The sequence below is a fragment of the Anthonomus grandis genome, chromosome 1 (assembly GCF_022605725.1).
Source record: "Anthonomus grandis grandis chromosome 1, icAntGran1.3, whole genome shotgun sequence".
NCBI classification, from domain to species: domain Eukaryota; kingdom Metazoa; phylum Arthropoda; class Insecta; order Coleoptera; family Curculionidae; genus Anthonomus; species Anthonomus grandis.
In genome coordinates this window covers 28,330,426-28,358,214 of record NC_065546.1, presented here as the reverse complement: position 1 = coordinate 28,358,214, position 27,789 = coordinate 28,330,426, and the positions used below count along the sequence as shown (strand labels likewise).

General features: G+C 32.3%; 1 protein-coding gene across 2 annotated transcripts in view; it reads left to right on the top strand.

The window, feature by feature from the left end:
• Nucleotides 1-1,846: 1,846 nt before the first annotated feature.
• The window catches only part of LOC126736608 (tyrosine-protein kinase receptor), a 43,758-nt gene continuing 17,815 nt past the window's right edge, over nt 1,847-27,789 (top strand). For both annotated transcript variants that reach the window (XM_050441055.1, XM_050441050.1), the window contains exons 1-13: nt 1,847-2,375; nt 15,275-15,588; nt 15,686-15,857; nt 17,754-17,967; nt 23,243-23,477; nt 23,537-23,799; nt 23,863-24,158; nt 24,221-24,390; nt 24,449-24,639; nt 24,699-24,858; nt 24,941-25,088; nt 25,173-25,310; nt 25,374-25,519. In XM_050441055.1, the coding sequence (XP_050297012.1) occupies nt 15,398-15,588; nt 15,686-15,857; nt 17,754-17,967; nt 23,243-23,477; nt 23,537-23,799; nt 23,863-24,158; nt 24,221-24,390; nt 24,449-24,639; nt 24,699-24,858; nt 24,941-25,088; nt 25,173-25,310; nt 25,374-25,519 (2,324 nt within the window). In that variant the 5' untranslated portion in view covers nt 1,847-2,375; nt 15,275-15,397. The remainder of the gene's footprint in view (nt 2,376-15,274; nt 15,589-15,685; nt 15,858-17,753; nt 17,968-23,242; nt 23,478-23,536; nt 23,800-23,862; nt 24,159-24,220; nt 24,391-24,448; nt 24,640-24,698; nt 24,859-24,940; nt 25,089-25,172; nt 25,311-25,373; nt 25,520-27,789) is intronic.

The following is a 27,789-nucleotide window of genomic DNA, read 5'->3' as shown; positions in this document are numbered from 1 at the left end:
TCTCAAAAAATAGATAATTGAAAGTTAAGATAGGAAAGTGAATTTAGTTTTTTTCTATTTTTAAAAAAGTTAGCTCTAGAGCCTCTAAAAGTTATTAAAAGTGAATTTTCAACCCTCTGTATCTTAAAACCTGTTAAGTAATAGTATAGAATGTGATACATCAAAGTTCTTAAAATTGTGTGTAGAATCCAAAAATAAATGTAGGATGTTCCATTGAAAATAACAAAGACGTTGCCTATTCTTAATTGAAGTGGCAACACTGCATTATTGAAAATATTTTTATATTATAGAGTTTTACCCTTTATTAACGTTGACAAATTTTTAAAATTTTCTGAAGCGCACATTTTGAGAAAGCGGTTGTGAAGTTGATCGTGGGACACCCTGTATACAAAAAAAGGCATTATTTTTTTTTGAGAAAAAACCAAACCACGGTTTAAATTAAATTTAATAGGCTACTTATAATGACAAAAAAGACAAGTGTTGTGAAAAATATACTACACATAACTTTTTATTTTTAGCTGACGGATGGAGAAGACTCACAATCCGAGCATTTTGATTACAATTCGACTCAGGAATCTCAGGATGGTCAGGAGCAGGTTGCATCACCCCGTGCAACTTCAACTAGTGCAACTGCAGGTCCGTCATTTGCCCCGACTCCCAAAAAGAGCAGGAAAAATAATGATTCGCAAAAAAAAATAGACACGGCATTCGAAATTCTTAAATCCTCTGCGGCTCAGAAACAAAAAGAAGACACAGAATCGGATCTTTTTGGAAAATTGCTAGCTAAAAAATTGGAGTCATATTCGAACGTAACAAAACTCGCTGTACCTACATATGAAGACCTTGTAAATGCAGTGATACGCAACTGATTTGTAGATTTGTTTAAAAATAAATAAATACAAAATATACTAACAAAATATGCTAGGAGTTAAAATTTTACCTGAATATTTCCCTTCAGTTCTTCAACTAGAGCTTTGCATACTTCTGGAACTATTTCGCTAATGGACTGCTTAGAGATTCTGAACAAATATTGTAAACTTGTGTACGAATCTCCTGTTGCCAGGAAACGTAGAGTTACAGCAAGTCTTTCTTGAACCGAAATTGCTTTTCGAAACTTGGTATCTTGCTTTCCTATTTTGGGCCCAATCGCATTCACAAAATACTCAAAATGTGTTGTTGACATTCGCGTAAAATTTTTGTATTGACCACTAATTTTTTGTATCTTTAAATCCGCAAGCAAATTATTCGCACCATATTTCAGTCTATTTCTATAAATTTCTGTTTGCCACCATCGCCTTTGTTTCCGTTTCGGTTTTTTACTTATAAGGTGACTCGTAAGGTGAACTTCAATAATAATGTTTGGTCGTCTTTTTTTTCGATAACTGTTGACTTTAGGTATAGGACATGATGCATGAAATATACGTAGAATTCCACGCGAAATTCAAAAATTAAATAAAAAAAAGGTGCTTTCATTTGAAAAAATTAAGTTGATGGTCGTAATTTATTTTTGAGCAACTCTGTATATACAAACTTCACGTACAAAAATGCGCAACTTGAAATAAAAATCGACGGGTCCGACCGTTTTTTTTTCCAACACACCCCTGAATTTTAAATGAATTTAGGCATAACTTTTGGGATGCACTGTATGTAAGAAATACCAGAAAATATTTGCTGCATTTTTTTACTTATAAAGAGATAAAAAGATTTAAATATTTTGTTACAATGATATATAATATACAAGGTATGCTTTTTATATGACCATGACTGTACATACAATTTGTCGGTATTATTCCTTTAAATTCGAATTATTAAAAGACAATCGTATCTCTTGCAGCTCAAATTAACTCGGAGGTAAACGATCGTTTCCTGTATCGGCGGCCGACCGAATCCGGTCCAGAATTAAGTTGCGGCAGGTTCCCGTCCAGCGTCGCCACATTCCAGACGTGCAGGAGCAGCCGGGATAAATCAAAAAATGTGGATCGCGATGATGCGAAGGAGTCGGGATCCGCTCCCCGAATCGATACAAGGAGCTGCGCCTCTTCTCCTCTCTCACTTTGACTTGCATCATCGTTTAACTGTGCGAGAGTGAGTGTGTGTTTGTGTGTGCAAAATCCGCGCACAACGGTCCATGGGCGGCTGTTCCCGAAAAAGTGTAATTTGCCAATTCGGTGACGGTCCAAATCAGAAAGTATTTGCTGTTTTGAAATACTGAAAAAACGTTTCGCGATTTGGTTTGTGGCGATTTCTTTTTTTTTTTGCGCGTGAGTGATACTTATTTTTGTGAGATTGTTTTGGCACAAAACCGACCTTTTTTCTTCAAAATAATGCTACGCTATTATCATCTGTTGTGAATTTATAAGAATAATATAAAACAGGTATATGATCTTCTTTTCCTATATTAGTTCAAAAAAACTGCTGATAATATATTTTAAACGTTTTGCTCATCATATTTTGAAGGTGTGATGCTAAAAGGGCAAAGGACGACAATATAGAGGGCCAACCCACAATACTTTCAAATTTCATTATTAATGAATTATTGTTTTAACATTTGTTTTTCAATTTAGCTATAATAAGCATTAAAATGTTTTTTCGATGTTCCTTACAAAAACTCTAATAACTTATATATCTCTATATGCAGGGTGTCTGCGAAAGGTTGGGAAAACTCAAAACTTGGCATATTATTTAATTATTATTATTATTATACGGGATTAATCCCATTAAAAAAAGATAAATATAAGATAATAGTTCATTTAAAACTTAACCACAATAATGAATTATTAACCTCTAACAGAATTATATTAACCATTTCATTTTCGTTAACACTGATTTAGCTCTGATAACTTAACTATAACCCATAAATGAATATAAAAAAAAACAATGACTAAAAGTTAATATCACAAATATTAAAAACTCAAATATCTTCCATAATCAAGAAAAAAAAATTAAAGAAAAGATTCAAAATAGTTCCCTAATTTGACGCCTAAACTGAGATAAAGTAATGCCCATAATGTGCACTTCACCTGAGTTTAATAATCTTAAAGTCCTCTCAATTGGAGAGTAAGATGCATACATAATTAGTGCCATGAAAAGGCAGGGAAAAAAACGATCATGTCTAAGGTTTCTAGTTGGCATATGAAAGAAAATGATCCTTAGAAGTTCAAAACAATTTATATGACCATTTAACATTTTGAATTTAAAAATGAGATCTGAATGTAAACATCTTTGTTTCACAAATTTTAGATTTAGCATCTCCAAAGCATAGTCATTCATATACTGTGAACGGCAAAAATATGGAACGAATTCAATAAAAAATGAATAAGGGCGTGTTCGAAAAAACGCTTTTTTTTCAACAAAAGTTTTGTATACGTATACGGGCGTCTCCTACATCACAGGTGTCTGGGAATGGAACACCCTGTATGTGATTACATTTTTGGATTCTACACAAAATTATAAACATTTTGATGTTTCACATGGAATACTTTTATTTAACTGTTTCCAAGATACGCGGTTTTAAAAATTGTAGTTTTTATGAATTTAAAAGCCTCAAAAACTTATTCTACTAAATATACAGGGTGTTCCGAAAGTAATAAGGCATAGAACAACAGTAGATTCCTTACGTCAAAATAATGTGATTGAGGTCAACTTGCCTTATCCTAACTTTAATAGTTACTGAAATACAGGGTGTCAAACTATTAGATTTATCGTTTTTTTCTCATAAGTCCTGAACCAATTGACATACTGACATGAAATTTAAAACATACGAGTCTTTTAAAAAGAAAAATAAAATTTCGTATACAGTTTTCGTTTTTGCGGTAGAGGGCGTTAGTTTTTACTTTTTTAGATCCCCTAACAATTTTCAGCTCCGTATGTGGGTTTAAAAAGTATCAAAATAAGTTCCTTTTTTAATTTTACATAAAAAATGTATATTTTATTAAAGTCGCTAGGAGCAACCATTTCCGACATAATCAGCATTTTTCAAAAAAATTTTTAAGATAATATTTATTTACTACTTTATTTAAATCGTATCTTTAGCAGTTAGCGTTGGAGACAAGTGTTATTTATGTCAAACTTTTTGAATGTCATAAAAAACTTTTAAAATGAGTAAAAAAGTTTTTCTTTTAAGTTTAATCATTTTAAGTAATGCCTAGGCATAATTTGTTTACCAATTTGGAGATGCGTGATTTTGTGTTTACCCGCAAGTAAATTTTAATGGACGGCATGCAAGATGCAGGTATCAGGAAATATTTACAGATAGACAGCAACCAAACCATAAATTATTCCAAAGAATTTATAGCCGACTAGGAGAAATTGGATCATTTCGGCCAAAAATGCCGGTTTTGCCGCCTAAAAAATATTTCCCAAGAACAGGAAGAAGAAATTTTAGTCCGCGTAGCAGAAAATCCCGGGTTAAGTACTTCGCGAATGAATTGAGTAGAAACAATAAAAACAGAAGATTTATTATTACTAAGGTGATATTTACCATCTTTTTGTTGACAAGGATTCATTATTTTAACAATTGTTAAACTTTAATTTAGACGTAATTATAACTATAACTGCTCTATATGACCACCACCATTATCAATACAGTTTATATAATCCTGCTCAATTTTGTGTATTGTATTCCTTATAAATTGTCTATGATTTTGATTGATATCATCTATCGCGGTAATAATATTTCTGCGGAGCTCCTCGACATTTTCAGTTCTCTGTTCGTAAACTTTATTTTGAAGGTAACCTCACAGAAATGAATCAAGAGGTGTCAGGTCTGGACTGTTTGGTGGCCAACGAATTGGCCCAGTTCGTCCAATCCACAGGTTATATCTTTCATTTAAAAATTTCAAAACAGGTAACACATTATGCGGTGGGGCACCATCTTGATGCCAAACTATTTGATCGTATTGCCTTATGGGTAGATCTTCAAGTTTAGCTTCAATTTGAAAAGTAAGCATCTCTAGGTATCTCTCTCCCGTCAAGTTGCCGTTATAAAAAATAGGTCCTATGACCTGGTCATTTAAAATTCCACACCATACATGTAGAGATTGCCGCCCTTGAAACTTAATTTCCCTTGTTATTCGGGGGTTTCGGCGAACATTTTTTCGATTGTAAATGCCCGCGGTTGTAAAGGTGCACTCAACATTTTTTTTAAAAAAGTTATTATCTTCTTCTTTTAGCACTAGCATCTCTTGACAAAATTCGACCCGTTTATTTCTTTGCTCTACACTTAAAAGTTGGAACAGGTAAAATTCGATAAGCAAAATATTTATACTTTTTTAAAGTTGAATAAATTTTTTTGGCCGATTGATCAAAGTAAATTCTGGCATCATCTATGGAATGATTTGGGTGTTCTAAAAAGAAATTCAACATTTTTGATGGGCAATTTGAGGGAGACAAAGGCCCGAACATGATAGCGTAGATCTAAATGTATTCAAAAATTAGTAAAAACTTACCTACCTTCGAAATATAGCAAAATATGTAATTCTTCTTCTGGATCGACAAGAACTGTCCGACCTTTTCTTCCTAGAGTTTTCCTGATGCAAAATGCTCGTTTTATATTTTTAAACGTATTTTTTGCCGGATTAGCACCTAAAGGAAAGATTCGACGATATTCCTCTCTGGCTGCATTTGCGTTATTATTATTTTTATAAAATATACGGACGATGTCACATTTTTCTTCATCACTGTACGGCATTTTTTAATATTTATGGGTCAATAAATAAGAAATGACAATGTCATCTGAATGATTTGTTTTTTAATAAATGTTAAACAATAACAATGCAGCGCCTACCAAGATCTTCAATATATTATTTTTTTAAAGTTTGGAGCCCGATATTTTCGAAACGGTTTAATAAAACATAGTTAAACTATATATATATTTGAAATTAGAAAATTCGGCTCTTTTTAACTATGAAGTCATATACAGGGTGTTCCATAAGAAAAAACTGATCATCTGTCAAAATTTGACGTTTCTAAACAAAAAAAAAAAATGTTGACATCGGATTCAAAAATTTTAAGTAAAACCCCAAAAGTTTTGTATAAAATTTTTTTTTTTACTTTTCGCATTATCCCTGTAGGAGGGGGGTCAATATATGGAGAAAGACCCTGTACAAGAATCAACGTGGTTTGCTGAAAAAAATAGAAAGTTAAGAGAAAGAGGTCAAAGTTACATGGGACGAAACAAAAAAAATGGAAAATTATAGGTTCATTTTCACAATCCAAAAAAACCTCGTACAATAAAGGAAAGGTGCAAATGTAAACTAAACCCTAAAGAAATGTTAAAATGCTCTGCAGTAAATGAAGGTCAAAGGCAACTTATTTTTAACAACTTTTGGAAAATGACTTGGGCGGAAAAAAAAGTTTAGTAAACACTCTTGTCTTTTCTATGCCACCTAAAAGACACAGAAACCGACAAAAAGAAAATGAAAGTAAAAGGGGACAAACCCTTCAATATTTTTTAAGAGTAGGAGAAGAAAACCTTAGAGTTTGTAGGACAATGTTCATTACCACTTTAGGAATAGGTTGCTGAACGATACTCCATTGGAAACAGTCTTTTCATTCCCGTTCGCCTAATGTTCAAAGAGAAACGTCAATGGAAGGTAAAAGAAGCTATTCGAATTGCGTCGTGAATGTTTACTGCAATTTTTAAAATCATTGCCAGTCATGGAGTCTCATTACTGCAGATCAACATCAGAAAAAAAAATTATTTTATTTTTTTTACATCAATAATTGGTGCGAATCAAAAAATGTGGAGCCGATTTCTATAGCAACATTTTCCAAGGCTTTTGAAGAAAAAATTATGCCATTTTTCACCCGAAAGAAGATCATTGCGACAAATGGGTTAGTTACAAGGTTGGCGACATCTCGGAAGATGAATACAAGAGTCACAAAAGAAAAATGCGGCAAGGGAGAAAAAGGAAAAGGATAAAAATACACAAAAATATTATGTATTTACGGTGGATTTGCAAGCTGTGCTAATGTGTCCCGTATCTAAAGTGTCTACTTTATATTATAAAACAAAACTTCAAGTGCACAATCTTTGTTTTTATAATTTAATGAATTCAGATGCTTATTGCTTTCTATGGAATGAATCTGAAGGTGAACTTAATGCTGAAGAATTTGCAAGCATATGGTTTTTTAGAAAAAAAAATATTGCCAAATATTACACCTCCAGAAGATCCTAATGAAAAAGTTATCCTTATTATATATTCTGATGGATGTAGATACCAAAATCGCAACTGCACTATGTCGAATGTTTTACTTAACATTGCTATTGCCCATAACATTATAATAGAGCAGAAATATCTTGAACCTGGACATACGCAGATGGAAGTTGATTCTGGTCATGCTAAAATTAAGCAAAAGCTTAAAGATAGAGTAATTAATATACCTGCTGATTATATTTTTGTTTGCCAACAGACAAGAAAAATTCCTGCGCCGTATAATGTAAACTATCTTACTTACGACTTTTTTAAAAGTTTTAATTGTGTGCAATATTATAAGAAAATCAGACCTGGTAATGTTAAAGAAGACCTGAAAGTTACTGATATTCGTGCTCTGAGATACATGCCGGAAGGAGATATTTTCTATAAAATTCATTTTTCGGACTCGTGGGAAATTCTTCCACAAAGGAAAAGCCGAATATCTAGAACATATTTATGGGAAGATTCAAGTCTACTTTACTTGGAGAGAATTAAAATAGCTTCCCGAAAATATGAAGATCTACAGGCTATAAAAAAAACTTTGCCCCGGGACTACCACACATTTTATGATGACTTGCCCCATAAAACAAAGTGATTTAGGATAAAATTATGTTAAGAATATAATATTATTTTTCACTTATTTTTTACTTTGTTAATTCAAATAATTTTAGTATTTTTTTGTAATAAAATATTAAACGATTACTTGTATTTTGGTTTTATTTAATATTAAGGTATTAATTATTATTATGGGGATAACCTGCCAAGTCCAGCCAAAATTTGAGTTCACAAAATGCAAACCTGCCTATTTTTATTTATTGACTTAAAACAGTTTGTTATACACAGTTTTATATTGTTTCTATTATATTATCATTTATTTAATAAAAACCAATAAAACAAGGCAAACATACAATAATTTAGATAAGATATAGTTGATTTAGGCAGTTTTTTGACTCTCCTGTAAAATAGGTAAAATGTGACTTGGCATCAGGTTTACACTTTAGGGCGACGATATGTGGAATACTGAAAAGCCCCATTCAATTGTCAGTTGTCATAGGGCATTTTGAACAGTTGTTATAGTAACGTTATTTGTATGTTTCTTTGTTTATTATTGTTTTTGATATATTTGTTTGATAATAAAACTTAAAAAAATAAATAAATATTTACTTTGGCTATTTTTTTTTATTTAGTGACTATTGTAATTTTACATAAATATCAATAATCTTGGGTATTAATTTGGAAATTAAATTATTTTATTTAGGATTGCATTGCTAAAAATCTAGTAAATTTAAGTCATTCACATATTATGAAAACCTAAAAGTGCGATTATTTCGAAAATGGTTGCTCCTAGCGACTTTATTAAGTTATAAATTTTTTATGTAATATTAAAAAAATAAATTATTTTTTTACTTTTCAAAGCAATATACGGAGCTGCAAAAAAGTTAGGGGATTTAAAAAAGTAAAAACTAATGCAACGAGCGTCCTCTACCGAAAACACGAAAACTGTATACGAAATTTTATTTTTCTTTTTAAAAGACTCGTATGTTCTAAATTTCATGTCAGTATGTCACTTGGTTCAGGACCTATGAGTAAAAAAGCGATAAATCAAATAATACTTTGATACCCTGTATTTCATTTACTATTAAAGTTAGGATGAGGCAAGTTGACCTCAATCACATTATTTTGACGCAAGGAATCTACTATTGTTCTATGTCTCATTACTTTCGGGACACTGTAGAAAAACTGTAGAAAAAAACGGATTTCACTTTTCTATTCCTACTTTTTAATTCCTTTTTTCTGACAACATGTATATTTTTTTAAAACATCAAAACGTTGCCGAATTTTCCTGGCAAGAATACACAATTTCCCCAATTGATATGCACATATTTGAAAAGCCCAGAGTTTTCTGATTAGGCGGTACCTTTAATTGAGAGCTTCCGGATAAATTTCATTAAAATTTAACGAAACTATAACACCCTTCCAAAAAAAAAAACATATCGAGGTCCCTGCTGTTGGCGGCCATATTGGATTATTTCCCATTGTGGTGACGTTTAACGACAAAAATGGACTTGTTGATTGAGAAAAACGCATTTTTTCCTTGTAATAGGGTGTCTCCTTTTTCATAGGGACAGTATTGCTATCTCGTATACTATAAAAGATACGAGGGCGGTTAAATTAGAAAAAAGTTGCGGCATTTTATTCTGATTAAAAAAGTGTATTTAGATTTTTTATGCGACGTTTCATTTTTTAGATATCATCATTAACTGTTTTTTTTAAATACGGACCTGGATTTTTTATTTTATCTTTAAAAAGAATTTTTATTTTTCTTTTCAACAATGTATAACTTAAATATCTGTCTCGACGCTTCGGTATAAAAATAGGAGTTTTCAAGCTTTTTTCTTTAATACGGACCTGATTAGTATTTACAAAATTAAAATACGGCAGATTTGGGTTGAGTTGGGTTAGCTGCTTATATTATTCACTAACATCAATTGCGGCTGATATTTTTTTATGTGGTTAGGAAAAAAATTACGATATGTGATTTGTTCGATATTAATATTCAATAACGAAAATCTATTTTCAAAGCTGCATGGAGAGCCACCTTTAATGAAAATGGAACCGTGCTTGCCGAATTGTTCAAACTTTATAACAATGTCAGATTTATTACGGCTGTGACTTATTTAGGTAGGCCATGAAAACAAAAATATGTCGTAGCTACGACAACAATTATTATTATTAATTGCCCCAAAATTATTAAAATATTACTTTCATATTTTAACGTTTTGCCGTAAGTTAGTTTCTTAAATTAGTTTAAAAGCTTTGGTTGTTTCCTTAGCAATTTCCTAGTTCAATATTAACAAAATAAATACAAGTTGTAAAATGGTACGGTATAGTGATAGTGAAAAAAAGGACATGTACGATGTTTTTATAAGATGTTATCGAAAGGTTGATGATGCAGTAAGGGAGTATGCTAGATTATATCCAAACAGAACTGCTCCAGCGCGAAAAACTTTTTATTTGGTTTAAAGAAACCTCACCGAATTTGGATGTGTATCAAAAAAACGTGGAAAATACCGTGCCAAGAATACATACAACGATGTTAATGTTTTAGCTCAAATTCATCTTTATCCGGAGTCTTCATTAAGAATTATAGGTTCTAAATGTGGGATACATCCTTCAGTGGTCGGAAAAATTTTAAAGAAACATAGGTATCATGACTACAAGTTCCAACCGGTTCAGAAACTGCATCCAGGTGATTCAGAACGCAGACTTGTTTTCTGCCGTTGGTATCAAGAGATGTAAAATGCTGACCCGATGTTCTCTACGACCATTTTATGGACCGACGAAACTACATTCACTAATAGTGGCATATTTAACCGAAAAAATAAGCATTTCTATGCGCAAAACAACCCACATTTAGTAGAAGAAACTAAGCCTCAAAATCGATTTAGTCTTAATATGTGGTGCGGAATCATCGGTAATAGGCTAATAGGTCCCAAAATTATTGATGGAAATTTAAATGGTGAAAGGTACGTTAACCTATTGACGGAAGTTATGGATGAAATTCCATTGGAAACATTAAGAAGTATTCGGTGGTTTATGCAGGATGGCTGTGCCACTCACAATTCCGCTGTTGCCCGAGATTTTCTCGACACAAATTTCCCTAATTGCTGGGTAGGAACAAACGGTCCTGTAAGGTGGCCTCCTCGTTCCCCACGCCTTAATCCTCTGGATTACTTCTTATGGGGATTTTTAAAAAATAAAGTCAATAACAGTGGAATAAATCATATGGAGGTGTTAACACATCGGGTCACTGCTGCATTTAGAGATTTAAAGCCCGAATAATTAACCCGCTCAATAGAGAATTTAGAATTAAGGACCGTAAAATGCATTGAACATAATGGGGGTCACTTCGAAAATGTTTTGTAAATAGTGTAAATGTTATTTGTAAAAAACTGCTTAATTTCTTCTCAGAACTAAAAAACTGCTTTATAAGCAAAAAAAACAGCAACTTTTGTTGCCTAATGTATGTAAAGAGAATGTTGTTTCTTTAGTTAAATTGTATTGTTTTGTTGTTTTTTTGGTTAATACACGTTTATCATTTGTTTGTAAAGTAAATAAAATATTTCTTTAAATTTTTAATAAAATTTCTTAAAATTCTATTTTATTTACACATTTATTGTTCCCCTTCTAAATCTAAAGCAAGTACTCGTAAATTAAAAGAACCATACCAAATTTTCGAATTTCTGTTTCTTACCCACAAAAAAAAGGGCACTGTAGTTTTAAAATTTTATGTTTGATATTGAAGATAAACAGGTAAATATGCATTTAAAAGGTATTTTAATTTTGTAAATACTAATCAGGTCCGTATTAACGAAAAAAGCTTGAAAACTGCTATTTTTATACCGAAACGTCGAGACAGACATTTAAGTTATACATTGTTGAAAAGAAAAATAAAAATTCTTTTTAAATATAAAATAAAAAATCCAGGTTCGTATTTAAAAAAGTTGATGATGATATCTAAAAAACGAAACGTCGCATAAAAAATCTAAATACTCTTTTTTAATCAAAATAAAATGCCGCAACTTTTTTCTAATTTAACCCTCATCGTATCTTTTATAGTATAGGAGATAGCAATACTGTCCCTATAAAAAAGGAGACACCCTATATAGCAAAAATTCTAAAATTTTAGTAGTATGTTAAACAAAATTTGAGATCTTACTGACGACGTTTCATTTTCCAATATTGTACAAGGACGCTGCAAATGAATAAAACGTGAAAATTTGGCGTCGGACCTTCATGGGAAAAGTTAATAATTATTGCTCGCCCTGAATAATTCACAAACAATTGATTTATCTGTCATTTGAAAGACAAATAATAAAACTTTATTTTCGTATTTTTTTCCGTAAAATAAGTACCATTTAGCGTAAAATTGCAAAAAACTAAAAATGCGACAACTCGTTCAAAAAAAAAGCTCCAAATATGTTATTTCTCCCATAACATTTTTTTATTCAAATTATAGTTTAGCCTCTGAAGCAGTTTTAATTTTTTTACCTACTTTTATTCGCTTATAAATACTCACCCTGTATACAGATCTAGTCCAAAAAGTATACAGCTCTTAAGCACCTTAAGTAATAACTCTTATGTCCTAAAAATTTATAGTTAAGTTATTTAAAGAATTTAAATATGAGTTCTCGTGAGCGAAAGGAATTAGAACACTTTTTTTACTAATTTTTTACTTTGAGGCAGTACCACTTCCTTCGGTGGTACCAGAAAAAAACTTGTTCCATCGTTCTAAATGTATTGAGAGGTAACGTGCAAAATTTCACCGTTTCGCTACCCATACAGGCAAATATATAAATTTTTAATAAATTTGCCAAAAAACACGAAGAATAGGGTCGAACATACGCTCATATACAGTGCTTTCATTTCAAAACGATCCACCCTTAATAAATTTCTTCTAAAAAAAAAAAAAAAAACACGTCAAATTAGATATACAGGGGGATGTTCAATTATGCATTTAGTGAAGTTCTGTCGATCACCTCCTCACCTCCAGCTGACCTCACTTTAATATGTCAAATGGGAACCCCCATCGTGTGATACATCATAGTAAGAAGCGTAAAATTCTCTATTCAACGGTACCAAAAAAAAATGAAATCGGTAAATGTGTAAGCAAATAGTTAGCGAAAATGTCCAGAAATAATGAATATTTTATCTACGCCAAACTTTGGTATGTCAAATAGCTACCCCATGGTGTGATACATTATTTTAAAGGGCATTCATTATGCTATCAATGGTTGTAAAAAAAAATAAAATTGATTGACCAAGAAGCAATTAAAGTGTAAATCGGTAGGGTAGAAAAACAAATTTAATTAGTTTAACAAATTTCTTTTATTAAATGTTCAAAATGCGCGCCGTTATTAGCAAGACAATAAAAAAGCCTATTTTTAAACTCCTTACGAACATTGGCAAGAGTCTGCTCGCTAATTTCTCTGCATTCTTCAAATATTCTATTTTTTAAATTCTCAATACTCCCAGGTGGGGTTTTATAAACTTTGCTTTTTAAGTAGCCCCAAAGAAAAAAGTCTAGTGGGGTTAGGTCCGGAGACCGCGCAGGCCATTCGATTGCACCACGTCTGCCAATCCACTTTTCTCGAAAATTTTCATCAAGCCACTCTCGAACTACCAAAGTGTAAATTATACCGAAGGGTATATTGCATTTTCTAAAAGGTTTAAATAAATTTCGTCAGTCAAATTTTCTTCCAAAAAAAATAGCCCGATTATTTCATTCCCATAAATTCCTGCCCAAACATTAATTTTTTGGGTATATTGGGTATGGCCTTCCCAAAAAACATGCGGATTTTCATTATCCCAGAATCTACAGTTATGTCTGTTCACCAGGCCATTTAAAAAAAAGGTCGATTCGTCACTGAAGCAAATGTTCTTCAATAAATGGGGATCATTGTCAATTCGCTGGCACATCACTTCACAAAATTGACAAATCTATTTTCATATTTTTTCTTATTGCAAATCGATCCCGTCTCTTCAAATTTTCGTATCAATTCTAATACGTATTTATGGCTCACGTTTTTATCTTGATACCTTTCATTAAATGCTCTCGCGGTTCTGCGAGCACACCGATCGAAGCGAGCACACCGAAGGAAAATTATTTCTATTCTTTCGGCTAGCGTAAACACCATTTTATTAACTCACTGTTTTAACTAAAATTGAAAAATTGCACACGTCAAACTGACAGTTTTAACAATAATAAATCGCCTGCTTTTTAAACACCTTAAAAATGTAAGGTATTGCAGTGTTTTTTTGTACCTATTGGGTAGGTTTGGCAAAAAATATAAGTGAAATAAATACACATACAAAGTTATAAGACTGCAAAGATTTTTGCAAAAAATTTGAAGACACTCTTTTTTCTCGCAAATAACGGTACACATTCTTTACTTAAAAAAATAAATAATTTGCTTGAACTAAATGTACTGTTTGTTACCACACATTTTAACTTCTAAATTGCTTGTATTTTTTTTTGATGACCTATTATAAAAAATGTAAGAATTTTAAAATGATGTAGGTACCACCCTAAAAGTATTCATTTAAAATACCAAAGTTTGGCGTAAATAAAATATTCATTATTTCTAGACATTTTCGCTAACTATTTGCTTAAACATTCACCGATTTCATTTTTTTGGTACTGTTGAATAGAGAATTTTACGCTGCTTACTATGATGTATCACACGATGGGGGTTCTCATTTGACATATTAAAGTGAGGTTAGCTGGAGGTGATTGACAGAACTTCAGTAAATGCATAATTAAACGTCCCCCTGTATATCTAATTTGACGTGTTTTTTTTTTTTTTTTTTTTTTTTAAGACAGTTATTAAGGGTGGATTGTTTTGAAATGAAAGCACTGTATAGTTACTGACGCTCCTATAAATAACAAACCGTTCCTTCTCACATTAGAAAACCTTCCTATACCGACTTTTAGGCCAAAATCTGAAATACTTCTTAAAACATTAAGAAAAAATAGAAAATAAAATTCTACCTTTGACACCCTGTATCTGGCAAACTATCAGTTTTTGAATCAATGTATGTTTGGGTCAATTCACATATTTTGATCTGTAGTATCTGCAGTTTCGAGATTTCCCGACATTCGCAGACACCCTGTATATCTTAATGGTTGATATTAACACTGTTTATTTATAGTATTACAACAATTCTGTTTTTTTTTTTAATAGTTTCATTATTATTTAAAATATCCAAACTACTACATTAACAGTTGTTCATTATTTGGATATTTTAAAATAAATACAACGCGGCAATAACTATTAACGTATTTGTTCACCGTCCAGTCAGTTAAATAAAGAAAATAGATCCGTAGGTGGTATTTATAAAATACCCGACGGAAATTACAGCGTAGGTTTTGCGTCATTTCATGCGCGTCTTCTATATGATTTTTTAAAAAATTTATATTAGAACCAGTTATCATCTATGTCTTTAATAAAAAGAAAGACACATGAAAATAAAAAACTAACTAAACACCCTGAAATCTATCTTTATTTTTTTTCCAGAGATTTTATTTAACGTAAACCATATATCCCCAAGAAAATGTACCAAAGAACTATAAAAGTGATGTGTGTTTAAAATTAGTCCCAAAAAGGAACAGTATACGAAAACACCATCATCTTCATACAATGACCGCTTTCAAGAATAAATTCTCGCCGCTCGTATTCCTACTGCTGTTATTTTTGCTGAATTCCTCTGTGTGCCAAAGAATAAATGATACCGGGACTGCGCAAAATTCAACAGATCTAGGATTTAGTAGCATCCATTTTGTTAAACCTGAGAGCCATTATGACGTAGAGAGTAACGCCAGTACTTACAGGTAAATGTCTTATTTAAATACAGTTATTGTATTTTTATGGTATGTCCCACGTTAGTGGTTTTGCTCGAACAAAACTATGTTTTAATATTTATATTAGATTGAAAAGAAGTCCAAACACGAGCAGGAAAATAGCTGATATTGCCGCTAGACTAAGCAAAGAAAAAGAAACAGAACCTAAAGGACAAAACGTTGTTCATATCGATGAGGCTACTAGAAAACTACGTTTATTGGGAAGAAATCAGTCAAATAGGGAATATAACGTCGATCAGGTAAAACAAAAGTTAAATTAAGTAAGACAGCTATTTGCATCTGTAGTATTAAATGAACTCTATCAGTATTTAGTAAAAAGACTATAATAAACTAAATAAACCTTATATTATATAAAGCATAGATTACTATTATTTATAATTGCTATGTTTTTTAGAGTTTTAATTTTCGATGAAACGCCTATTAATTATTTCCTTATTTTGTTGGACATTACGTCACTATTTTAGTAAATATCAATTTAGAAAATACCATTTCATATGTTCAATTATTGCAAGGAAGTAGAAAATATATTTATTCATGTCTTTAAAGGATATATACCTTTCCTATATTTAAGTCCAATAATTCTTAAATACAATAATTTAAATAATAAACACGCAGCACTAAATGCTAAGTATAATTTTAGAACTTTTAGCCCATTGTGTAAGAACTACTTATTTCTTTGTTCATGGATTCTCCCCTTTCGCCAATTTTAAAAAATATCTATATTTATGGAAAAATTTAAATCTAAAATTGTTAATACATTTGATAAAAAAAACCTTTAATATGGTGGCGATATATTTATGATATTTTTTCAATATATTGCCAGAACGAAATAGAGGTTAACAAATTTTTAAATTACATTAACTCCTAAGAATCTACGGTCAAATTTACTTTCTAGAAGGATGCTGATGGTCAGCTTACTCATATCTCAAGTAAATTTAATTTATTTTCCACGAGATTTTACCAATAAACGATAGCGACCCTATACATAGAATTACATTGTGGAGAAGATTGTGTCTATGCTATTGTAAACTCCGAGAAACCAGCTGATTCTCTATCATTCAGGAATAACACAAGTGACAATATTTCTAGTAGTCGTAAGTGATCGTGTTTTTGTAGTGAAGTGTATAAATAAATGAGTTGACTATTTTCGATTGTATTAATTCACACCTAACGAACGGGAAAAATGCTACAATATAAACCCAGTTAAGTGATTAATGAAGATACAGTCGTGTGTGCGGGTGTTTTCAATAAAAAAATAGCAATCAACAAACAACAATTTCGATTTCCTGATGTTTAGAGAGGTCTAGTATTCCATCCGCCAGTAAGGAATTTCCGCATAACATAACGTTATGGGACACAAAAAAAGACCGGAACCCAATTATTTGCCTTCATTGCGCTAAAAGCATATCAAAAATGTATTACAGCATCGGTTGTAATGGAGGATGTAGGAATGGAGAATCGCAGAGTCATTGCTCCATATGTCTTCAGAAACAATGATGGTCAGAATGTTACTGTCAATGGTGAACCATATTGGGACATGATTAGATATTTTTTCATACTTCAACGACACGTGGTCAACAGGACGGTGCCGCATACGACAAAGTGCGCGCTACAATTGATTTACTCAAAGAAACTTTCGATAAAAAAATAACTTTATGTAATGGTTTAATTAATTGGCCACCAAGATCGTGTGATTTTCCTCCATTGGATTATTTTTTCGGGATTATGTAAAGAGATTTGTAATCGTCGATAAACGAGAGACAATTGAATACCTGGAAATCAACATTCGAAGAATTATTGGCGAAATACGGCCGTAAATGCTGCGAAAAGTATGTGAAAATAGCCAGCCGTCATATTTAAACATGACATAAATCAACATCTATTTTTAAGGCGTGACAATCGAAAATCTGATCCAAGAGTAGGATTTTGGTGACTTCCACTAAAGTGCCAATATCTCGAAAACCATCGATTTTTTACTAAGGTCATTTTATGTTTTTCTGGGTGCTTATGAGTTGCTCCATCAGCCCCTTCAGTATTATCGTTGACTTTTCGGACACCCTGTATATACCAATAAATATTCCATAAAAATGTAGAGATTCATTTTTAACTTTAATTAATTAATCTTCTATTTTCAGGAATTTAATAAGAAAAATGACAGGATTAGAGTGCTCCATTCACGAAATATGCAGGATAGGCAATACTTTACCGATTACAATTGCAATTTTGAGAATGACTGTAAATGGACGTGGCGGAAAGATATTGCCAACGGGTTTTACATTACAACAGGTGGAAATCATCTCACGGAAAACGACACCGGACCGAAAGTTGATGCTAACAAACGACAATTTGGTAACTTATTGCTTTATCCAGAGACATGTTAATTTTTAATTACTGTAAGAATATCAATTGAAAATTAAGTCGTTCAAACACAATACATATTCATTTCATTAGTCACATTTAAAACTATCTCTCCACCTCAAATCTGCCTAAAGAGGTGTATTTTGGTCAATACTTATTAATATCGTTTTTTCAAATATTAGCAACCACATGTTTTTATAAGAAAACTATTTTGGAAACAGAAATTTTATGTCCGAAATAATTTTATCAAACTTGAATATTTATGTGATGACGACAAAGATCTTTATCGAATGTGAAAATTAATTTATATTTCTTTACACGGGATATCTGCATTTACAACGAAACTTTCTGTTAATTGATTGGGACTTGGAAAACATTTCTGTAAAACTATCGTGTGTGTGGAAATGATAATTTTATTTCAATTAAAACTCTATTATAAGGTCGACTAAGGTCGACTGATAATCTCTTTTGCGGACGAAACTTTTGAATAGTAAAATAATTTGAAAAATTAGGAGAGAGCGGGGAGCTTCTGGACATATCTGGCTAAATTGGGTTAAACAACATTTCATTGTGTTTATGAATTGATCTATCAATAAATTACCACACTATTAATGTCCAAATATAAGCATAAATTAATTCATAATAAAAATTATTGTGCCTTATTCAGTACTCATATACATAAGAATGGATAGCTGCACCACAATCGTACGAGTTGTATGACACATGCGTTGAGTCGCATGGGTTTTGGTTTTTAAAAATTCAACTTATATTCAACCTTAAAAGCATGCTTTTGTATATTTTTAAATAGTAATAAAACGCTTTTGATTTGATTATATGGAGCTAAACATATAGGCTCTCCAGAATATTTAAATTTATTGGGAGATCTACCTGCGTTTCTTCTTCACATTGTGTCCTCCATCAACTAATACTACTATCAGGGCTGCTTATTTCCAAAACCTAATATTGTTCAACGCCAGCAAGTTTTCCTCGATTGTGATTGGTCAATTCTAAATATATTTGAGTACAGCGCAAATCCGCTAAATCTAATCCGCAACTGCAACACCAAAGCTACATATACACTCATAACATAACCTTAAATTAAGCTGTTTATTAACGCTTAAAACTGCCGGGAAAAAAAGATGCTGACTCAACTTCCAATACTAAGTGTAATAAACGGATTAAAACCTTTTCGGCATTGACAAAAACACAGTGGGTAGTTAAACAAACTTTACCAAATTTACAAAAAAAGGCTTTTATTTCGAAAGAGGTATGCATATCATCACACCAATTTTAACAAAATTAACCAAGAAGAACAAAGACGGCAGTCTACTAAAACGAAGGGTAAAGAATGTGAGGCTTCCGTGTTTTTACCAAATGTTACACTTTTTTCAAATTTTTACTTGAAAAAAGTATAATAAAGGTAAATTAAATTATCTACTTATATTTTTTTCGGAAAATGTATAAATAAAATAATATAAATATAAATTGTTTCCCTATAAAAAAATGTTTTCTATGTTTCAGAGCTTTAAAAACTTTGGATAATATCAAATTATTTTAAAATGCATATTGACTTTCATTTATCCCATAATATATAATTGTTTTTATTAAGTATTTATTTAACATTTCGATTGAATAAAAAAAATACTAACTTCTAAATTATGTGTTAAGTCTATTAGATTTAGCGGCTTTGCAATGAATATATTTAGGAGTGTAATGGTAAAACTTCTTATACTATTGTTTTTTGTATTAGTTAATTTTGAGACCGTTGTAACCAACTAGATTTATAATTGAACAATCACAATCGAGGAAAACTTGTTGACGTTGTTCAATATTAGGTTTTGGAAATACGTATCCGAGCTGCGAATTGTCTAACAGACTTTTTGCCATAAGCTTTGCAAATTAGAAATGCCCAAAATGCTTAATGTTTATGGACTTTTCATCTATCTCTAGGTCAAACTCAGAGAAAGAATCTTAATAGTTCTTCGCCTCTTGACGAGGACGAATCGAAAACCATTTTTTACTTGCTTTGTCTTCTTTTATATAAATTTTAGGCTTTTTTACCTGCTCATTAATTTGCGCGATCCCGTCTGGTTTAGGTGTTTCTGAAGCAATATTAGTGTTTTTTAAACAGGACCTCTAGCCGAAGTAGATTTCTTTTCGGGTGCTTTCGGATATGGCAAGATTTTATTAGGTAAAACACAAATTGGGTCGTCCATTCCATTTTTCAGGTTCTAGAGCAGATATGACTCTATTAGTGACATAAAAATACAGAAAATCTTGTTTACTAAAAAAAACAGTCAAACTGATAATGAATTAACCAAAAATATATGAATATATCGGGCAAAAAGGTAAAATACAAAAAAGTGTCTGTAGGAGAAATGTAAAAAGTGGACTGTATTTCTTTGTTTAAATTAATAGAGGCATAAAATGTAAAATTTAAACTGGTAGCTAAGATAACCTTAAAATAAATTTAGGCCTACCTTGCTGTCGTTTCTGTTGTTTTTAGTTTAAGATTGTTCTTCCTTCAAAGGGTTATTGGGTTTGGTGCCGGCACTTATAATCTTAGGAATTGGCTCTTGTGTATTTATATTGAGAGCGACTTGTTTGGTCAGTGGTTACTAGTGGTTATTACTGTACTAGGGATGCGTGCGACTCTTCTCGCTCAAAAAATAAGGTTGTCTTATTGTGACGCGATAAGAAAGCCGCGAAGAATGATTTAGAGAAAAACTAAATAAATTGTAGAAATATCGATATAACTCTAACATTAACGATTCAGCAACCCCAACAAAGCAAAGATCATGTTAAATATAGGATATTTTTATGTAAATACTAACAAAACAAATAAAAAATAAATAAAAAAATGAATCTTCTCATTTGACGGAATAATTCCCTCTCAAAAAAAAAACACGGCTGTACCATCACACACTTAGTCGCGCTTACATAATAACTAATCCGATAAATGGCTCAGCCTCAGCCTAAATCCACATTGGTATGTAACTACGGATACGTGAGGCTGTCAAGCCTATCCGTAAAATTACGTATTCTTACTCGAGTTTTTGGTGTTTACAGTTTTGACCTCCCACAATTGCTTTCAAGTATTTCTATGTCTTGACTGTTAAGGGGTTCTGACTGTAAAAATTATGTGGTAACATATATATATATATATATATATCTATATATATATATATATATATATATATATATATATATATATAAACATATATATATATATATATATATATATCTATATATATATATATATATATATATATATATAATGGTAAAACTCAAAAATAACAAATAATGCAACGGACCAAAAAAGTTCGAATTAACCAACTTCTATCCTTATTTTCCTTTACGTAGGGACCATGTGAAACCTTTTGGATCTCTTATTGGCTGATAGCAATCACATGGTCCCTACGGATCCGTAATTATGTATCAATGTGGACTTCACTGGACAAGGCTCAGGGTGGTGGATATTTGAAACAAGTATGAGCAGGGCTGTCATCATGCCAAGGATTGACCAAGGTGGTAGGAATAATTTAAACTAAAAATTACTGAATGGCTTTAACACCATGTGTGGCCTTTTTAAACAGAAAATTTGGATCCGTCCATATCCTCCCGCTGTGGGGACTCTCCTCGGACTCCCCGACTAACCTAGAAGCAAAAAAATGCGTATTAAATTGTATTATTATTCATATTTTTAATCAGATGAGATCCTCGAGATTTTAGTGACCCGTCTGGGGTAAAGTTTCTGGGATTATATCTGGAACCAAAACTGACTTGGGATAGACAGATAATCTATCTGGAAAAGAAGATAGATTTATCTGAGAAGCAGTGTATTTTTGCTTAGAAACCTATATGACTATATATCTCAAAGTATGCTTAATGCTTACTATGGCATGTTTCACTTGGGATTTTAACTTTAGGTGGAACAGCTTCTGTAGCCAAAATATTTGGGTTCAAGCGTAAGGCTGTTAGAATTGTGGGGGGTTTGGGATATTGGGATGCAGGTCTGCATTCATAAAACTCAATATCGAACCTTGCCGTAAGTTTACATCATGGAATACGTTTTTTATAATAAGAGATCACAAAAGTCATTTGTAACTCATAGTGATATTCACAATTATGAACTAGTAGTAGGACTAAGGACGCTCGATAAGTAGGACTAAAAGTCTCTTTTAGCCAATCTCAGAATCACCCAGCCCTACGCCTCAATCCAGATCAGTTAAAATCTTTCCGTTGGAGTGTGGTAGTTCCAAAAAATTTTCTTCCCAATATGTGGTATGAAGTTTCCTCCCTTGTAAAGTAACAGATGCCTATTTCGGCAGTTATGCCCAGTTAGGATTCCCACAGTCTTTAATCCCTTGTCGGCTCTTTGCTAGGAATCGCCTTGCTTTAGAGGTCATGATCTGGTATCCAATTCTTCTCCAATTTTTCATTATTTTTTCCAGGCCAAATAATTATATTCCTGAAAAATGTGTTTTTTATTGAGGTGGAGAGACGGCTCGGGGCTTACGAAGAGGATAACGGAACCATGTCTTGCTAGTTGGCAACCCGTTTATTGCCCTCGACATCCTGGGACCCACCTTAGTCTCATTTCCTTATGTGCTGCCAGTCTTTTCAATAAGTCTCTGCACTCCTGGCGTAGCACTAAGCTGGCTTTAGGTTTTTGGATCGCTTTGAGGGCAGGTTGATTATCAGAGTATATACAAATTCCCTCGTTACCTTCCAATGGTTCCCATTTGTTTGCTACTTAAAGTATAAACACCTCTGCTTGGAAAACTGTGGTGTGTTTCCCTAGAGGAAACTACACTCCGGCCCTTGCTGACTTGGTGCTTTTGTCCATAACTTCTTGATATTTCTAAAATATTGTATTATATGTAAAAAGAGTCAATAGTTTGAAAACCGCTAGAGTAAAATCCTTTAAACTAGGTAAAGCCGTAAAGAGTATCGAAAGACTAAGTATTAAGTATAATAAATAAGTATATAAAACTAAGTATATAAGACTGGTAATCTAAATTAACGTGTCCGAGCGTTTTCTTTTTAAAATCTTTATGAGCCCGTTTTCGTTTAGCCACCCTGTTTTCTTATCATTTTATTAAAGATATATGTATGTATATTAGATTCTTTAGTGCTTTGCAAGCGACACTGGACAATAAAACGATTCACTAGAACGGTACAAAAATCAACAATCTTTCAGAACACACACTTTTCAAACACAAAGTATTGTATATAAAACTTGATTGATTTTGTTTCATTTCAGGCAGTTACCTTATCCTCCGGCTTCCTCCCAAATCTAAAGAATTTCACGTGATTAGTCCCTTATTTGGACCCACAACACCAACATGCAAGCTAACATTTGACGTTTATCAAGAAAACATGGAAAATGGAACAATCCGAGTTATAGGAGATAAAACCATCGATAACGTTCGTGGTCATCCTTTAAATAATCATACCCAATGGGTGGTACAGTCCTTTCGTGGAAATAATAATAAAGAGTAAATTACATTTTTATATCCATAATTTCAACTATTACAAAACTATTTATCTCCTACAGATGGAAAAAAGAAGAAATCCTGTTGGGAAAGATCACGACCAATTTCACTATTCTTGTTGAGGTGGTGGCGGCGGAACAAATGGTACCTGGTGCCACGGTGGCTTTCGATAATCTCCAACTATACGAGTGTTTCACTAAAACTGACGAAACCTGCTCGCAACAACAATACAAATGTAATCGCACTAAAGAATGTGTTAATTCAACAGCCATTTGCGATTTTAATCAAGATTGCCCGCATGGCGATGACGAAGCTTTAAATTGTCGTAAGCATATATCGTAAATTGAAAAAAACCCGTATGTACATCTGTATTTTGGCTTTTGTTTAGATATGATGCCCTATGGTTCAAGATGCACTTTTGAAGAAGACGATTGGTGTGGCTGGGCGAATGCGGACGACAAAAATGTCTTGAAATGGTCCAGACATAATGGATCGACACCAAACAATTTCACAGGACCCCATTATGATCACACATTTTTAAATTCTAGCGGCAATTATTTGTATGTTAATATGCTGAACGAAAAATCTTCCTTTGCCAGTCAAGCGGTCTTGAGGAGCGTTATTTTTAACCCTCCTCCTAAAGTGCATGGCAATTCTTCATCAAGATATTTTAATTCTTGCGCGGTTAGTAAAATCTATTCAATAGCAATATATAAGATTTGTTTATCTCTTTTTTTTTATTCCAGATACGTTTTTATTTGCATAAGACTGGTAAACACAAAAGCGCACTTTTAATACAAGTAAACGAAATAACCCCGACAGAAAATAAAACTACTAAAATTTATTGGAGTTACATGGAGGACCATGGAGATCAATGGATCAGAGAAGTCTATGTTTTACCAAATATTACCAATAGGTATAATTGCATTTATACAATCGTAAAAATTGCAAACTTAACGTGAGCTTATTTCCAGATACTTTATGCATTTCGAAGCTAAGAAGGGCTATCGATATAGCGATATTGCTATAGATGATGTCTCACTTAGCCCCGAATGTTTTGGCATTAATATCCCAGAAGAGGAGCTCCAGGGGTACAATTACTGGAACCCAAAGCTCGATGTTGCAGCGATTAAAGAAACTGTTGATGATTTTAAAAATAAAACTTGTATAATTATTTTGAGCTTTTCTTAACGAATCTATTTATTATAAATATATTTATTTCAGATTATAAAATCAGTACATGTAATAATACAGGAAGATATGGTCCAACCTCTGACAAATGCAGAAAAGCTTATAATGGATCTTCCACTAGTATTAGAGTATTGCATGATGCTGGGCTAAGTGGTGTGCAGAAATGGATCGTGCCTGAAGATAATCATTATACGTAAGCCATAAAAAATATCATTTGAAAAGCGGATAATATTATAAAAAAAGTACTTTACATAGAAAAGACTATTTCTTTTTAGATTTATACTTGCCGGTGCAAGTGGTGGTAAAGGTAGTTCTGGAATGGGTTCGTCTAGGGGCGCAGTGGTCCGAGCTGTGATGGAACTTTCTAGGGGTCAAGAAATATTTTTGATGGTGGGACAGGAGGGAAATAGCGCATGCCTTAAGGTAATACTTCTAAATAACACAATTTTTAAAAGGATTTCAATCTGATTTTCTTGATACATTTCTTGCTAAATTTTCGTTTTTTAGTTTATCGGACAAATCAATAATTGTTCTACTTCAGAAGATGCTAAACAAAAACCACAAACGGTCCTGATACGAGATCTTTTGAACCTGGATATAATTGACAATGGTGGAGGAGGGGGAGGTGGTACCTTCTTATTTTTGGTCAGCATCATTCATATAACATCGCACATCAATTGATTTACATTTACTTGATTTCTTTTATAGAGAAATCGTACAAAAAGTAGCATCCCTATTGCAGTAGCCGCCGGAGGTGGAGGATTAGGTCTTGGCCGGTATTTTGATAATGATAAGTTCCACGGTCAAGGACTGAAAAAGGTGGTGCCAGTATCTGGAAGTTCATTTGGCTTAAAGTACGTAGACACTTTAAATAAACATAAATATACTCACTGACTTAAGAATTGTTACTACCAGAAGGACTCGTAACGTAACAACGACAACGTTTTATATTTATTTTGGTTTATCGTTCTAAAAAAAAGTATCTCTTAGTCTTGGTGAAGAAAGCATTTTCTGAGAGCTGATTAGTACAAATATTTTTAATTATTACTCGTCCGTTTAATTGTGCTAAGCATAACAAAATACCTAGAGTTCCAAAATGTCAAAATTATGATCATGTTAGCGATTTTAACAGTGGTAGAATTATTGCCTAGGGAGCATTTAAGTAATATGTAACGAACTTTTTAAGGATTTTTGATCCCTTTACCCTCTTTGAATATTAACTTATGTGATTAAAATTCGATACTATAGGTGTCTTCTCTTTATTTTGATATAATATATCATGATAACAGATTTTATAATAAAATAGTTAAAACAAAAAATAACTTTCAAAATCTAATCCTTGTTTTTCACTAAAGTATCTATGTTGATCAGGACGATGCGTTGATATTTACAAATACACTTTGCGTGTAGTATTCCTTGTAGTTACTCATAAATGCCCTTTATTACTAATGTGTTAACACAAAGTAAAGGTTATTCCATTTTGTTTTAACCCCCACTTGGGCAGAAATCTTCTAAATTTCTTAAATTGGATGCTGTATTTATTCGATGTTTATCATTTTGGCTTATCGAGAAACTTAAATTCACTGAATTTTCTATAATTTTGTATATTTAGCACTTCCAAGTAATTTATTTAAAGTACAATGATGTTCATTTCCATTGTTTAAGAACTTTGAAAAACTACAAGTTACACGTTGATTTTTGGATATGTAATAGTTTCCGATCTAAAGTTTGATTGTTTCGTTTCAGTGGATACAAATATCTTTACACAAATAATGACCCTATTTATTTTATAAATTTACAGTTTTCGAACAAATTAATAAGGTTCTTAGAGAACTTGCTTAAAGCAACAATATGTAATTTTTGAAATCATATGAATACATAATATTTTAAAATAACTCTTTATTGAAGAATGAAAAATTAAGAAATATAACTCTAGATAGTCATAATCAATTTTCATCATTGTGATAGTCTGTGCATGTCAACCAATGCAATAGTCAACCATCCTGTTCACACCTGTGATCGAGTCAATTACATACAGAAAGTGATATTTCAAAATTACATAAAGCCTATTAGAGAGCCATGATTAGGAGACTAAGAGCGTTGATTGAATATTTGGGTATATTCTCAATCAACGCTATCATTGGTAGAGGCAATATTAAATACTATTCGTTTTCAAATTGTCACCCTGTATAAGTTGTCTTGAAATCGATTTTAATCGCTATTTGGATTTGAAAACACCATATAAACCGCTATTAAAATCTTGACCCATTTTCTGCCGTTTGTCAGTTACTTTTATATGTATTGTTTATAATTTTTGTCCATGTATACTGTAGCGTTTTCTTTTTTTTGGTTGCTTTTATAATGTAATAACTTAATATTACATTATAAACTCGACAAAATATTCTCAATCAACGCTAAGAGCTACAGACGATGAAGTTGTAGTAGTCACAACTGTTTGTTCAATATCGTCTTTTTCAAGCCATTCGGCATCCTCAAGATTTTCTTCATTGTTAACAATGCAAAATAGCTCATTTGGTCGTTAAGCGGCGATACGAATCAAAGAAAATTGTTTGTGCGTCATACGGATGTATTTTTAAGTGCTTTTTTGAGATGAGATATGTGCAATCTGGCAATTAAATAACGGGACCGCGAAATATCGAAAATCTTCTCAATGCATGTACCAAAACACATTTTCGTTACTATGATAGTATTTATGCAGTAGCGGTTTAAAACAAACCTGTTTTTTTCTCACATGCCGAAAACTATGTGTGACAAAGAACCCGAGCAACGTATCAATCTCAAATTTCTTATTAAATAGAAAACGACTTGAGAACGACCGAGTGCTATAAATTGTTGCCAGAGGCCTATAAGTTACCTACTACCCTACATCAATTCTCGTGCGCCCGTTTTTGCAAGAGTTTCTGTGAGGGCCAAGAAAGCATTAAAGATGGCCAGCATCTAGGAAGCTACGTCACTATTTCAACTCCGGAAAACGTGACCAAAACGAACTAAGTTGATCGTACAGATCCTCGAATGAGCATCCGGATGATTGCCGAGGCTGGAAACGCCGATAAAGGAATGGTTAGAATAATTTTACACGAGGAATTATACATCACCAGGTCTG